The 13,654-nt window shown below is 38.2% G+C and overlaps 2 protein-coding genes across 2 annotated transcripts; both read left to right on the forward strand.

The window, feature by feature from the left end:
- Positions 1-1,012: 1,012 nt before the first annotated feature.
- Positions 1,013-4,725, forward strand: LOC148921500 (uncharacterized). The gene is made up of 8 exons (XM_089048998.1): positions 1,013-1,147; positions 1,238-1,497; positions 1,608-2,209; positions 2,688-2,890; positions 3,061-3,417; positions 3,824-3,978; positions 4,066-4,245; positions 4,464-4,725. The coding sequence occupies exons 1-8, from the start codon at positions 1,013-1,015 to the stop codon at positions 4,723-4,725; spliced, it is 2,154 nt and encodes a 717-aa protein (XP_088905124.1).
- Positions 4,726-10,640: 5,915 nt separating this feature from the next.
- LOC103325815 (high-affinity nitrate transporter 2.1-like) lies at positions 10,641-13,087 on the forward strand. The gene is made up of 3 exons (XM_008228003.2): positions 10,641-11,560; positions 11,694-11,809; positions 12,138-13,087. The coding sequence occupies exons 1-3, from the start codon at positions 10,751-10,753 to the stop codon at positions 12,802-12,804; spliced, it is 1,593 nt and encodes a 530-aa protein (XP_008226225.2). The 5' UTR covers positions 10,641-10,750; the 3' UTR covers positions 12,805-13,087.
- The last annotated feature ends 567 nt before the right edge of the window (positions 13,088-13,654 follow it).

Here is a 13,654-nt window from a genome sequence, read left to right on the forward strand (position 1 = left end):
TATCAGAGAAAAAGTGATGGCCAATAGGCTTAAGAAAATCATGGATAGAATTATTTCAGAAAGACGAAGTGCCCGTACCGAGAAGTCTTATTTCAGACAACTTTATGGTGACTTTTAAGATTGCCCATTTTCTAAATCATAAAAGAAAAGGAAGGAATGGATGGCTAGTGCTAAAGCTTGATATGAATAAGGCCTACAACCAAGTTTAATGGAATTTCCTCGAGTGCATGATGCCGAGGCTTGGTTTTGACTCTGGATGAATCACAAGGGTTATGGATTGTGGGCAAACTGTGTCTCATTCTTTCCTAATTAATGTTAGTGTATAACTTAGTGAACTGATTGGTAATTTGCTTTGTGGGTTGGGCCTTAACTCATAGGCTGAGTTATAAATATTAGAATTGTATCGGTTGGTTAAGTCTCATAGGGCTTGCCAATGGACAAGTGTCTTAATCTAATGGTATGTAATGGATGGCTGAGATTGAAGTTAGGAGTGTAACTAACTCTCTCTCTCTCTCCTCCAACGGTTATTTCATTGTGTGTGTGTGTGAGTGAGCTAAGGTGCTCTGACAGATAGTGCCAAAATACACAGCAGAATACAGAGGAATTCATCAAATCGTTTTCTCTGACTTATTTCCTCTCTTATTCTCTCATATACTTTCTGATATTCTCTTCCATACCTGCTAGGATTCAATTTCTCTAACATGGGCTCAGAGCCAGGTTGGGCCTAAATTTCTGGGCATCGTGTTGGTTAGGGTGGGCCCAAATTCACAGCAAAAGCTCATTGCAGTGATTCCGGTTCAGATCGGCAATCAAGTCTAACATGGCTGGATCTGGAGGATGAGAACTCAGAGCGCCCATCTTCAATGGCGAGAATTTTGATTTCTGGCAAATCAAAATGAAAACCATTTTCCGTTCGCACGAGCTGTGGGATCTTGTGGAAAATGGGTACAAAACTCCGGTGATATGAAGGAGGATGAACTCACGGAAGCGGAGAGGAAGCTGCTACGTGAGCATGTGGTTAAGGATTCCAGAGCACTGGGCATCATCAAGATGCCGTTTGGACCAGATTTTTCCTAGAATCGCAACCCAGGAAAATGCAAAGGCTGTGTGGGACATTCTGAAACAAGAATTTGTTGGTGATAAGCAAGTAAGATCTGTGAAACTTCAAGGTCTTAGGCGTGATTTTGAATATACTCGAATGAATGATAATGAATCTATTTCTTGATATATTGCTAAGCTGTTTGATTTGATTAATCAAATGAGGAGCTATGGTGAGGATCTGAGCAATCAACGAGTTGTTCAAAAGCTTCTCATTAGCTTGCCTAAATCCTATGATAGTATTGTAGCTGTGATAGAAAATACTAAAGATCTAGACACTATCGATGCTCAGGATGTGATTGCCACCTTAAAGGGATATGAGCAGAGGCTTGATAGGCATGGTGACAATAACATGGAGAAAGCATTTACTAGCTTCAACATTGGATCAAAACCAACTCGGTTTAATGTCAAACAAGTAAATCTCATAAAAATGTCAACAAGGCTGATGGGAGTAATAAGACTAATCCCCCTGTGAAGCATAAGGCACACAACACTGGGAATGAATGCAGATTTTGTGATAAATTGCACTATGGGGAGTGTTGGGTTAAGAACAAAGTCAAGTGTAACAAGTGTGGCAAAATTGGGCATATTGCAAAATATTGTCATACAAACAAGGCTGTGCAGCAGGTGAACTTTGCTAATCAGGTTGAAGAAACTGGAAATTTATTCTTTGCTAATCAATCTGAAGAAGTAAAGAAGATAGGTGATGAATGGTACATAGATAGTGGATGTAGCAATCATATGACATCCAGGGAAGACTTGCTTGTAGACATTGACAGAAGAGTGAAAGAAAAAGTTCAAGTAGGCAATGAAGTTTTAGTTGAAGTGACAGGAAAAAGAATGCTGGTCATTGACACAATGAACGGAAGGAAACATATAAAGGAAGTCATGCTAGTAGAGAATCTGCTCAGTGTAGGGCAGATGATTGAGCATGGTTATTTCCTTCTATTTGGAGACTATAAGGTGGATATCTTTGATGATAGGCATCTGAGAAACTTAGTGGTCGGTGTGAAACATAAGGGAAATGGATGTTTTCCTTTAATCTTCAGCAATAACAAAGAGCTTGCATTGAAAGCAATGTGCAAGAATGTTCCAAACTATGGCACAAAAGGTTTGGGCATTTAAATTTCAGAAGTCTCAAGCTGCTGCAGAGTCAAGAGATGGTGTTGGGGCTGCCTGAAATCCAAAACAATGATGCAGTGTGTCAAGGATGTGTATTTGGAAAAAGTCATAGGGAGGTATTTCCTAAAGAATCAAAATGGAAAAGGAGCCACTAGAACTAATTCATTCAAACTTGTGTGGCCCTATGCAAACACAAAGTCTGAGTGGAAATAGATACTTCATCACATTTATAGATGATTATTCAAGAATGTGTTGCGTTTATTTCTTAAGAAACAAGTCTGAGATGTTCCATGTGTTCAAAAAGTTCAAAGCAATGGTGGAGCTTCAATGTGGATACCATGTAAAGAAGCTAAGAACAGATAGGGGAGGAGAGTATATGTCAACAGATTTTGTAAAGTTTTGTGAAGATCTGGGGATCGAAAGGCAGCTCACTATTGCATACTCTTCACAATAGAATGGTGTGGCAGAAAGGAAAAATGGGACTGTTGTGGGAATGGAAAAATGCATGATTCATGAGATGGAGCTTCCATATAGTCTTTGGTGTGAAGCGGTGAACACATCAGTGTATCTGCGTAATAGAAGTCCTACCAAAGCTGTGGAGAATTTTACACCTTTTGAGAGGTTTAGTGGAAGAAAACCTAGAATCAAACATCTAAAAGTGTTTGGTTGTGTGTGTTATCCTCTAATTCCAAGACATTTGAGGCACAAATCGGAAGCAACAAGTGCCATATGAGTTTTTATTGGATATGGTGCATGTGATAAGGGATACAAGATATTGAATCCTGCAACTCGGATGGTTTTGCTCTCTAGAGATGTATTTTTGATGAAAATGGCAAATAGGACTGGGAGAAACACAAAGTGAAAGAAGTCTGCATTCCACTACGTGTAGATGAAATTTCAGACATGAGAACAACAGAAGCAGAGACTGCACCTCAAGAGCAAGTCATAGTTGATGGTTCTCAAGTTGAAATTGAAAGTCCTCTAGCTACTAAAGGTGGTGAATCAAGCAAATCACCACTTGCATCTCAATATGATGACACATCATTGAGGTACAGAAACTTGAGCGAGATTTATGAGAGATGTCATTTATGTATAGTTGAGCCTAAAAACTTTGGTGAAGCTACACAAGATGAAGCATGGAAGAAGGCAATGGAAAATAAGATAAGCATGATTGAGAAAAATCAGACATGGGAGTTGGTAAGTAGACCTTCCAATAAACCTGTAATTGGAGTAAAATAGGTGTACAAGACTAAGTTGAACTTGGATGGCTCAGTCCAAAAGAATAAAGTCCAGACTAGTTGCAAAGGGCTATGCACAAAAGCCTGGAATAGACTATAATGAAACCTTCGCACCAGTGTCAAGGTTGGATACCATACAAACCCTTATTGCATTGGCTGCAAAGAATAGTTGGAAATTGTATCAGTTATATGTGAAATCAGCTTTCTTGAATGGAGTACTTAAAGAGGAGGTGTATATGGATTAGCCCGATGGTTTCATTATGCAAGGAAAGGAGGATAAAGTGTATAAACTGCACAAAGCCTTGTATGGCTTGAAGTAGGCGCCTAGAGCCTGGTATGGAGAGATAGATTCTTATCTTGTGCAGTGTGGTTTTAAGAGAAGCACCAGTGAAGCAACATTGTATGTTCAGTACAGAGGAAACTCAGATTTGGTCATTGTATCTATCTATGTTGATGACATAGTCTATACAGGAAATTCTCAGGAGCTGATGCAGAATTTCAAGACTGATATGATGCAAAGGTATGAGATGACAGACTTGGGTTTACTACACCATTTTTTAGGAATGTGAATTATGCAAACTGAAAACTGCATTGTTATACATCAGAGGAAGTATGCTTCATCACTTCTGAAAAAGTTTGGACTACAGGATTGCAAACCTGTTAGTATTCCCCTTGTACCAAATGATAAGTTGAGAAGAGATGATGACAGTGGTGCTGCAGATGAAGGTCAATACAGAAAACTAGTGGGGAGTTTGCTCTATCTTACTACAACTAGACCAGATATGATGTATGTTGCATGTTTGTTGGCTAGGTTTATGCATTTTCCTACTAACAAACATTATGGAACTGCCAGAGAGTACTAAAATATATTCAAGGTACACTTTATTTTGGTTTGGATTACAAGAAAGGAGAAGGTTCAATTTTGGTGGGTTTTTGTGATAGTGACTGGTCTGGATCAGAAAAGGATATGAAGAGTAAATCCGGATATGCTTTTACATTTGGCAGTGGAGTTTTCTCTTGGGCATCTGTGAAGCAACAATGTGTTGCTTTATCTACAGCTGAGGCAGAATATGTGAGTGCATTAGAGGCAACCGCACAAGCCACTTGGTTAAGGTTTGTATTGGAAGATTTTGGTGAAATGCAGACTGTTGCAACACCAATGAACTGTGACAATACCTCAGCCATTGCTATCACTAAGAATCCTATATTCCATCAGAAAACCAAGCACATAAATCGGAAGTATCACTACATCAAGGAAGCATTGTAGCAAGGAGTGATCAATTTGGTTTACTGTCCTACAGAAAAGCAAGTAGCTGATATCTTCACCAAAGCGCTGGCAAGAGAGCAATTCTCTTATCTTAGGGAGCGTATAAATTAGTGAACTGATTGGTAATTTGCTTTGTGGGTTGGGCCTCAGCTCATATGATGAGTTATAAATATTTGAATTGTATCGGTTGGTTAAGTTTCATAGGGCTTGACAATGGACAAGTGTCCTAATCTAATGGTATGTAATGGATATGGCTGAGATTGAAGTTAGGAGTGTGTCTAACTCTCTCTCTCTCCTCCAACAGTTATTTCATTGTGTGTGTGTGAGTGAGCTAAGGTGCTCTGCCAGATAGTGCCAAAATACACAGCAGAATACAGAGGAATTCATCAAATCGTTTTCTCTGACTTATTTCCTCTCTTCTTCTCTCATATACTTTCTGATATTCTCTTCCATACCTGCTAGGATTCAATTTCTCTAACAATTAATGGGGAACCGTGAGGCACGTTACATAAAAGGATTGGTCTCCGTCAAAGGGATCCACTCTTCCCGCACTTGTTTCTTTTTTGTGCAGAGGCTTTTACAACCTGACTACGAAATGTAGAGAGAGCACAATTATCACAGGGCATTGCAGTGTGTCGACAAGTACTAAGAGTCAACCACTTATTATTTGCGTATGATAGGTTCATTTTTGCACGGGTCAACGAGAAAAAGTGTTGAGGAGTTGAAGAGAAGTGAGCAAGCCTTCAATTACGCTTTAGTAAAAATGTCCAAGTAGTGTCAAACTGTTAGTTTAAGGAAGAAGAGGTTTAGAGAATGGTTGGTAGTGTTTGAGACAATAATTTAACTTGGAAAGGAAAACTTTTGAAAGAGTAACAAAGTAGTTTTATTCTATTGATTGAAATAGAAAAGGTACAAGGCTTTAATACTTTAGTTGGCTGATGGCTAGAGTTTGACAGCTGTAGTTTTTTAGTTTGATTACATTGAGAGGCTGTAGGCTTATTTATAGGAATACTAAGTCGGCAACTTTGCTTTGGACAAGTCAGTTGCACAGTAACTGACTTTTCTAAAGTCATTTTCAGCGACAAGTTGTCTTCTAAGTCTATATTTCTCTAGTTGTAATACATTATATAATTAGTAGGATGTTTCTAGTGACGTTAACTTGTCAACTTCTCTCAATTTTTCTAGCTTATTCTATATTATTCAAGACACAAGTGTGCATTAATTTTAACACAAACAACGGCTTGCTGATTCCTTTCAAGTCCAACCTGTGGATCAACATGACAAGTATTTGGGACTACCTATGGTGATGGGGAGGGCTAAAGATGTAGCTTTCAGGTTTTAAGAACACGAATTTGGAAAAAGCCACAGGACTGGCGGGAGCAAATGTTGAGCATAGTTGGCAAGGAGATCTGCCTGAAGGTGGTGGCCCAATCTATCCCCCCTTTATGTTATGACATGTTTTCTCCTTCTCGAGTCCTTATGTCAGGCTATTGAGTGACTCATGGCTAGCTTTTGGTGGGGACAACGACAAGGAGAACATCGCATTCATTGGACAAGTTGAAGTCGGATGTGTAGATCGAAATAGAAGGGCATGGGTTTTCATAATTTATCTGCTTTTAATTTTGCCACGCTCGCAAAACAGGCTTGGCGTATCATTCATCGCCCCGAATCCTTGTTGGCAAGAATTTTACATGCCAAGTACTTTCCTACAAGGACTTTCTTCATTGCTCAACCGGGGATGCGGCCTTCCTATTATTTGTGGCTCGAGGTGGCATGTGGGTAATGGGCATATGGTGCGAATATGGGGTGATCGTTGGGTCTACTAGTTTTGCTCCTATATCGCCTCTAGGACCGGGAATGAACAACTTTTGGTACGTGATTTTATTACCCAGGATGGTTCTCCTAGATGGGATTTTGCAAAATTACAAACGGTGATGCTCCCCATTGATATGGAAGTGATCTCATGCATCCTGCTCAGCTTTCGAAACTCTCAGATTGTTTTGGGGATATAACACCTGATTGTGGATGGAGATTGTGAGCAGGTGGTGTCGGCTATTAGCTGTCAAGAGGAGGGCCACTCCCAGATTGGTTACATTCTCGAAGATATCAAGGAGTTGATGAGGACCCAACCCGGTTCAAAATTTGGTTGTCTACGAGGACAAGCTAATGTCACGGCACATAGACTAGCTCAATTTGTTTTATATTGTGATGTGAGAGTTGAGTGGTTTGAGTAACCACCGGACATTATACAGGATGTTATTTTCTTGGATGTTTGTAATAGAGGTCAGGTTTTAAGTACTCCCTTTGTTTTTTCCATTGTTGATCAATAAAATTCTCCTTCGTACCGCCAAGGTTTCTTTATAAAAATTTTAAATAAATAAAAAAAAAGATGAAGAAGATAAGGTATTGACAAAAATAAAAATATATAAAAATTGGAGAGTAAAATAGGCACACAAAAAATTGATTATTACAAATCATAAATATTGAGGACTCACCAATTCAATATGGTAAATTTGATGTTGTGGAGAGATGATGGATGAGTTTGTATTGAAAATTTTAAATATGTGGTTATTCCTAATAAACCCTAATACTTTTGAGTTTTAATCATATTTTCTATATTAGATATGAATGTATGAGATGCATAGAGAAATGTACTAATTGGATGGCATGCATGTGTGCTCTTGGAGTGTACTAAAATGAACACAAAATGAATGTGCACCCGAGGTTAAGCAGCCGTGCATTTTGCTGCTTGTGTGTGGAGATTGGTTTAAAAAAAATTCAACCTAACTATAGGTTGGCTGCCAAGCCATTAAAAAGTTATGGTTGAATTTTATGCCTTTGTCCTAAATTAATAAGTTTTGGTTGAACTTTATGCGTCTGTTTTAAATTAATAGATACCATACCATATATGGAGTTTTGAGGATGAAGAACATGATTTAACATGTGACTAAAGTTGGTGGTAAGAAATGGAGGACATATTCATTGGAACATGGGACATGTAGGTAAATTTAAAGTTGCCATTCTCAACCAGTATTAAGAATGACAATGGGCCGGTTTGGTGTCAAGTATGGCAACACCATCCGCGAAGCCGCCCTCGTCATCGCAAATATCCTCAATGAGAATTTTCAGGGAATCCACGTCCACATCCATGTACTCGTCCCTGTCGGAGGGATTCCTCCCAAACCCATCATGAATCCCCAATTTTTTTCATAAAATAATACTTATTCTACATTATAACACTAATTTCACCTTAATCTCAAACCAATTTGAGAAAACTAATAAATATTAAATTATATATTTATTCATACATAGTTATATTATATGGATATCAATTATTCAGCCGGGTTTGAGAATGGGGGTAACAATACCATTCCCGGTCCATAACCGACCATGAATTTTTAAAATAGCTTTTTTATAAATATGCCCATTCTAGCATGACATTTTTATAAATATGTTCACTCAACTAGATTGTTGTTATTATAATCTCTTCTTGAAGCATCGTGTTTGTCTATTTTGTTGGCCCCAATTAGATTCCTTAATGATTTTCAATTTCTTGATTTTATGCAAGGATGATCTATAATTGAAGACTTGAAAAATAAAATGTTTGGATCATTGAAAAAAAAATCGTAGAGGACCTTAAAGGGTGTCCCTCAAATAAAATTATCTAGAATGGAAGGGACTGTATTCTTTTATATATATTGTATTTGTGATTTTAATATATATCTAGAATGGAGACCAACAGGTATCTGCCAGCATTCTTACTCATCTTTTTCTTTGTAAGGATATCTGACAAATACATACTTGGACTTATCAGAGTTCTTATCAAGCCAATGAGGTCTAGTCCAATAAAATAGGGCCTTAACTTGCACACAGAGCTCTCAAGTAAGAATCCCCACGACATCATAGTTTTGTGTGTGAGAAATTCTCCTCTCCTCTAATTTAGACAATCACTTGTACTCAAAAAAAAAAAAAAAAAAAAAAAAAAAAAAAAAAAAAAAAAAAACACTTCTATTTGTAGCTCTTAAACAAATAATAAGAGGCCTCAACTACAGCTCCATCCAATGCATTCCCTACTAATTATAAACACAAATACACAAATACCAAGTCATGTTGTCAATAGCCCCTCGAAAACAATACACAAAGAACTCTATCAGCAAGTGAAAGGTTAAGTATTGGGTTATATATATATCATATATCATCCATGAACCCTTACAACAAGCAAACGATTGATAATGAGAAAAGGAAAGGTACCACTTGACCTGTCACCTGAGAATTATAAGTAGGAGTTTGTGGGGCATACATTGTCCAAATAATTACATTTTAATAATAGTTAATATAACCAGGGCACAATGGCACCTTAATAAGATATTAGTTATATGATGAATTGTAATGGGTGTGAAGGACAAAAAAGAGATATCATCCGTCGTCATTGCCCCCTGATTGACTAGCAAATTTCAGAGTATATATAATTCTTCTTAAAATATCTGCAGTTTGGCCAGTTGATTGTGGGTGGCTTGCGATACATTATTAGTACAAACATGTCTTCCGTACGTCAATGTGTGATAATGGTCCAAATTAACAGTCTAATACTCTAATATATGTGGTTAGATTATCTGTTAAGATAATATTATTCAATATATAAAAACGTAATGCTTTCGTATGTCAGATGAATAATGTTTTCCTCCTTGTCCATAAGGAGGAACTCTTCCTTACCTATTAACATGGCTCAACCACAAACTAACGTGCTTGTCTTTTCTTCTCTTTTTTATTCTCAAAGGTACATATATTTTTCTTAAACAGGTAATGATTGTTCTATTAAACAGCTAATGATGCCTATTAACCATCGATCCTTCGAGACATCGTTGACACTGAAGTCAGGTTGAATACGACATATGAATTTTGGCTCTTATAGCAAAAGTAAACACATTAAAAATCAGCATCAATCAGTAAAACGTATATAAAAGTAGGGGTGGGTGGAGTGAGGTGCTAGATGAGACAAATAAACTAGTTCTTACTTGTAAGGTTTCTTAATTAATTGTAGGCTTTCACTTCAACAATTTTGAGCCGATAGTTATATGTTTGAAAGTGCAATATTTGGCAGAGCCAAAACTGTTGCAAACTAAAAACGTTGTTGATATTATTGGAATGAAAAAATAAAAAGAAATACTAATTAACGAGACGTTTAAAATAGAGTCTCTATATGAACTTGTTGTCACCCCATGATAAAGTTAATGTTAAGCTCGATCGATTTTATACATGAAACATGAGGTGATAGTAAGTCCATGTTGAAACTTTCTGTTAAGTAATTCCCGTTAACATTCTTCTCTAAAAATAAATAAAGGGTGTTTCTTTTAAAGTTAGAGAATCATTTTTTTCAGAACTTCCAGTGCTTCTCTACGTAACACTGTGTGTGTTCTTTTTTGATGAGATAAGGGGGGACAAAACCCCAAAGAGAACTGTGTGTGTTCTTTATGAAGTCTTCTCTTGATAAAAAGAGTTATTGAATGGAAGGGTTTGCTACAAAAACACTTGTTATTTTACTACAAAGTGTACAAAACAATAAATAAATAAAAAAGCTATATAAATCTGAATGTCATATCATCTGTAATACGCTAACCATTTTACAGTGGTCCACGGAACGTGCAATGTGTACAAATCCCGAGCCGAGTTCATTAGGGTTCATTGACTTAATTAATATTTGATTATCCTAATTATATGCGGCTACCAGTTAATTAACCAGCTGGATGGCCCATTAGGGAAGGTTTATGTGATCCCTTGGGATATACGATGAGACTTTTCACTGTTCATATAAGATGCGGCAAAATGGATAACAGAAGTGTTGAGAATCTTTCTTGCCTCTTCATAACCCTTCGCACAATGTCAACTCCAAGCCTTATATAAATGCCACACTCCCATATACCTTCCCCACACAACCCTATAACTTCATTTAGTCTAAGTAGTTTCTAAATTCGAAACTCGAGTTTTGAAACTCGAGATTCAAAATCCAAACTCTAAACCCCGAATAATGGCCGAAGTCCAAGGTGAACCCGGAAGCTCCATGCATGGAGTGACAGGCAGAGAGCAAACCTTTGCGTTCTCAGTAGCTTCCCCCATCGTCCCAACAGACCCAACAGCCAAATTTGACCTACCAGTTGATTCAGAGCACAAGGCCAAAGTTTTCAAAATCTTCTCTTTGGCCAACCCTCACATGAGAACCTTCCACTTGTCTTGGATCTCCTTCTTCACTTGCTTTGTCTCAACTTTTGCAGCTGCTCCACTTGTCCCTATAATCAGAGACAACCTCAACCTCACAAAGCAAGACATTGGAAATGCTGGGGTTGCCTCTGTCTCAGGCAGCATATTCTCAAGACTTGTAATGGGTGCAGTGTGTGATTTGCTAGGGCCACGATATGGGTGTGCGTTTCTCATAATGCTCTCCGCACCCACTGTGTTTTGCATGTCATTTGTATCTGATGCTGGGGGCTACTTGGCGGTGAGATTCATGATTGGTTTTTCGCTTGCTACATTCGTGTCATGCCAGTATTGGATGAGCACCATGTTTAACAGTAAGATTATTGGGCTGGTTAATGGGACAGCTGCTGGGTGGGGAAACATGGGTGGTGGGGCCACCCAGCTCTTGATGCCATTGGTGTTTGATATAATTGGAAGACTTGGAGCAACTCCTTTCACTGCTTGGAGAATTGCCTTTTTCATCCCTGGCTGGCTTCATGTCATTATGGGAATAATGGTCTTGACCCTTGGCCAAGACTTGCCTGATGGGAATCTTGCTGCCCTGCAAAAGAAGGGTGATGTTGCCAAAGATCAATTCTCCAAGGTCAGTTTTCTTTATATTTAAGGCCTTTTTGGAATCTTTGTTTATTTATTCATGACTTTCAAATATCCATGAATAATATTTATATAGAATAAGCTGATTGATGTTCCTCCCCTCCAATTTGAATATTGTTCAGGTATTGTGGCATGCTATAACAAACTACAGGACATGGATCTTTGTCCTTCTCTATGGCTACTCCATGGGTGTTGAATTGTCCACTGATAATGTCATTGCTGAATACTTCTATGACAGGTCCTTCATTTTTTTTTTCTTTTAATTTTTAAAGAATATAATGATTTTTACCATGTTTGTTGATCACATGTTTTACAAGCGACCCACATGCCATATCGGATCTCACCACAAGAATATAATGTTGTTAACAACACTAGTTAGCGAAATATTTCGTTTTAAATATCTGACATGTTATGTTGTCAAACTGTCAATCTGGACCACACATTTAAATTAGAGCTGTTCAAAAGACTAGATTGAGAATTTCCAGCCCAACGTATCTATATGTTTGAACAACAAAGTATTTTGAGAGATAGCTGGGATGAATTTCAATTGTCCTTTAATCAAACAGGTTCAATCTCAAGCTTCACACAGCTGGAATCATTGCTGCAACATTTGGCATGGCCAACCTAGTGGCCCGTCCCTTTGGAGGATTTGCGTCTGATCGAGCAGCCAGGTACTTTGGCATGAGGGGCAGGCTATGGACTCTTTGGATCCTCCAAACACTAGGAGGAGTCTTTTGCATCTGGCTCGGCCGAGCAAACTCACTCCCCATTGCGGTCTTTGCCATGATCCTCTTCTCTGTAGGAGCCCAAGCTGCATGCGGAGCCACCTTTGGCGTCATCCCCTTCATCTCCCGGCGATCCCTCGGCATCATATCGGGCCTCACTGGAGCGGGTGGGAACTTCGGGTCCGGGCTGACCCAACTAGTGTTCTTCTCAAGCTCAGCATTTTCAACTGCGACAGGGTTGTCTCTGATGGGGGTAATGATCGTGTGCTGCACACTTCCAGTGACTTTGGTGCACTTCCCTCAGTGGGGGAGCATGTTCCTTCCGCCTTCAAAAGATGTCGTGAAATCGACGGAAGAGTTTTACTACGGAGCTGAGTGGAATGAGGAGGAGAAGCAGAAGGGGCTACACCAGCAGAGTTTGCGGTTTGCAGAGAATAGTAGGTCTGAGCGTGGTAGGCGTGTTGTCTCAGCTCCAACCCCACCCAACACCACACCTTCCCATGTTTAGTCAAACAAGGGAAAAGGCCAACATGCACCAAGGTGCGTATGTGGTGTGGAACAAACCAATAATCAAAGAGAAGTGCTATTTTGTATCATCTCATCCAATCATATATGTGTACTGTATTTCTGTTAGAAATACAAGATGAGATGATCAGTTGAGTTGATACAAGAAGTTTTATTTGTAATGAAAATAGAGTTGGCATATAGCGTGTGCCTCTATGTATCTTGTACACAAATGTTTTTACTTTCAAGGTTTAAACTTATGATAATTTTCAGTAGTAGTTTTTTTTATATAATTTTGTTTTGTTACATTCATATAATAGATTTGTTTTTGTGTTTTCCCTATAAAAAAAAAAACTTTTGTTGGAACTTGTCTAGTTAGGATATAGCATATATGTTACAAATCTGAATTATGAATAAAAACATTGTTATATATTCTCATGTTTTAACTAAGCAGTGAATGCCACTCAATTTGTGATGTTCTATGAAATGCGGTGCTCGAGTAATTGATCTCAATGTAAGACGATTCTTCAAGAGACAAATATTGTGAGTATGATTGTCACATTATTACGTGGTGTTATTAATTCACGTGATATAGTGGATGACAATATTACTATAGCTTAATATTTAATAAATGCATACATACATTATAATATGAATGAATTGATAATAACACGTGACAGTGAATTGATAATAACACGTGACAGTAGAACCGTCACACCCAAACATCAAGACAAGCCATTTGCTCCCGCCCAAGGATTCTTGTTGTCAATTAAAATAGATTCTCTAGAGAATTATTGATGCAGATGTCAATGGGTGTTTGTGGCATCCACGCGAACTTATCCATAAATGGCATT

Source organism: Prunus mume, linkage group LG1, assembly GCF_029339155.1.
Source record: "Prunus mume cultivar Tortuosa linkage group LG1, ASM2933915v1, whole genome shotgun sequence".
Taxonomy (NCBI): domain Eukaryota; kingdom Viridiplantae; phylum Streptophyta; class Magnoliopsida; order Rosales; family Rosaceae; genus Prunus; species Prunus mume.

Coding starts and splice junctions, on each gene's coding strand:
- LOC148921500 (XM_089048998.1), top strand. CDS start 1,013: ATGTGGTTAAGGATTCCAGAGCACTGGGCATCATCAAGATGCCGTTTG. Junction 1,148..1,237: donor AATTTGTTGGTGATAAGCAA/GTAAGATCTGTG, acceptor TATATTGCTAAG/CTGTTTGATTTGATTAATCA. Junction 3,418..3,823: donor AAAATCAGACATGGGAGTTG/GTAAGTAGACCT, acceptor TATCTTGTGCAG/TGTGGTTTTAAGAGAAGCAC.
- LOC103325815 (XM_008228003.2), top strand. CDS start 10,751: ATGGCCGAAGTCCAAGGTGAACCCGGAAGCTCCATGCATGGAGTGACA. Junction 11,561..11,693: donor CCAAAGATCAATTCTCCAAG/GTCAGTTTTCTT, acceptor AATATTGTTCAG/GTATTGTGGCATGCTATAAC. Junction 11,810..12,137: donor GCTGAATACTTCTATGACAG/GTCCTTCATTTT, acceptor TTAATCAAACAG/GTTCAATCTCAAGCTTCACA.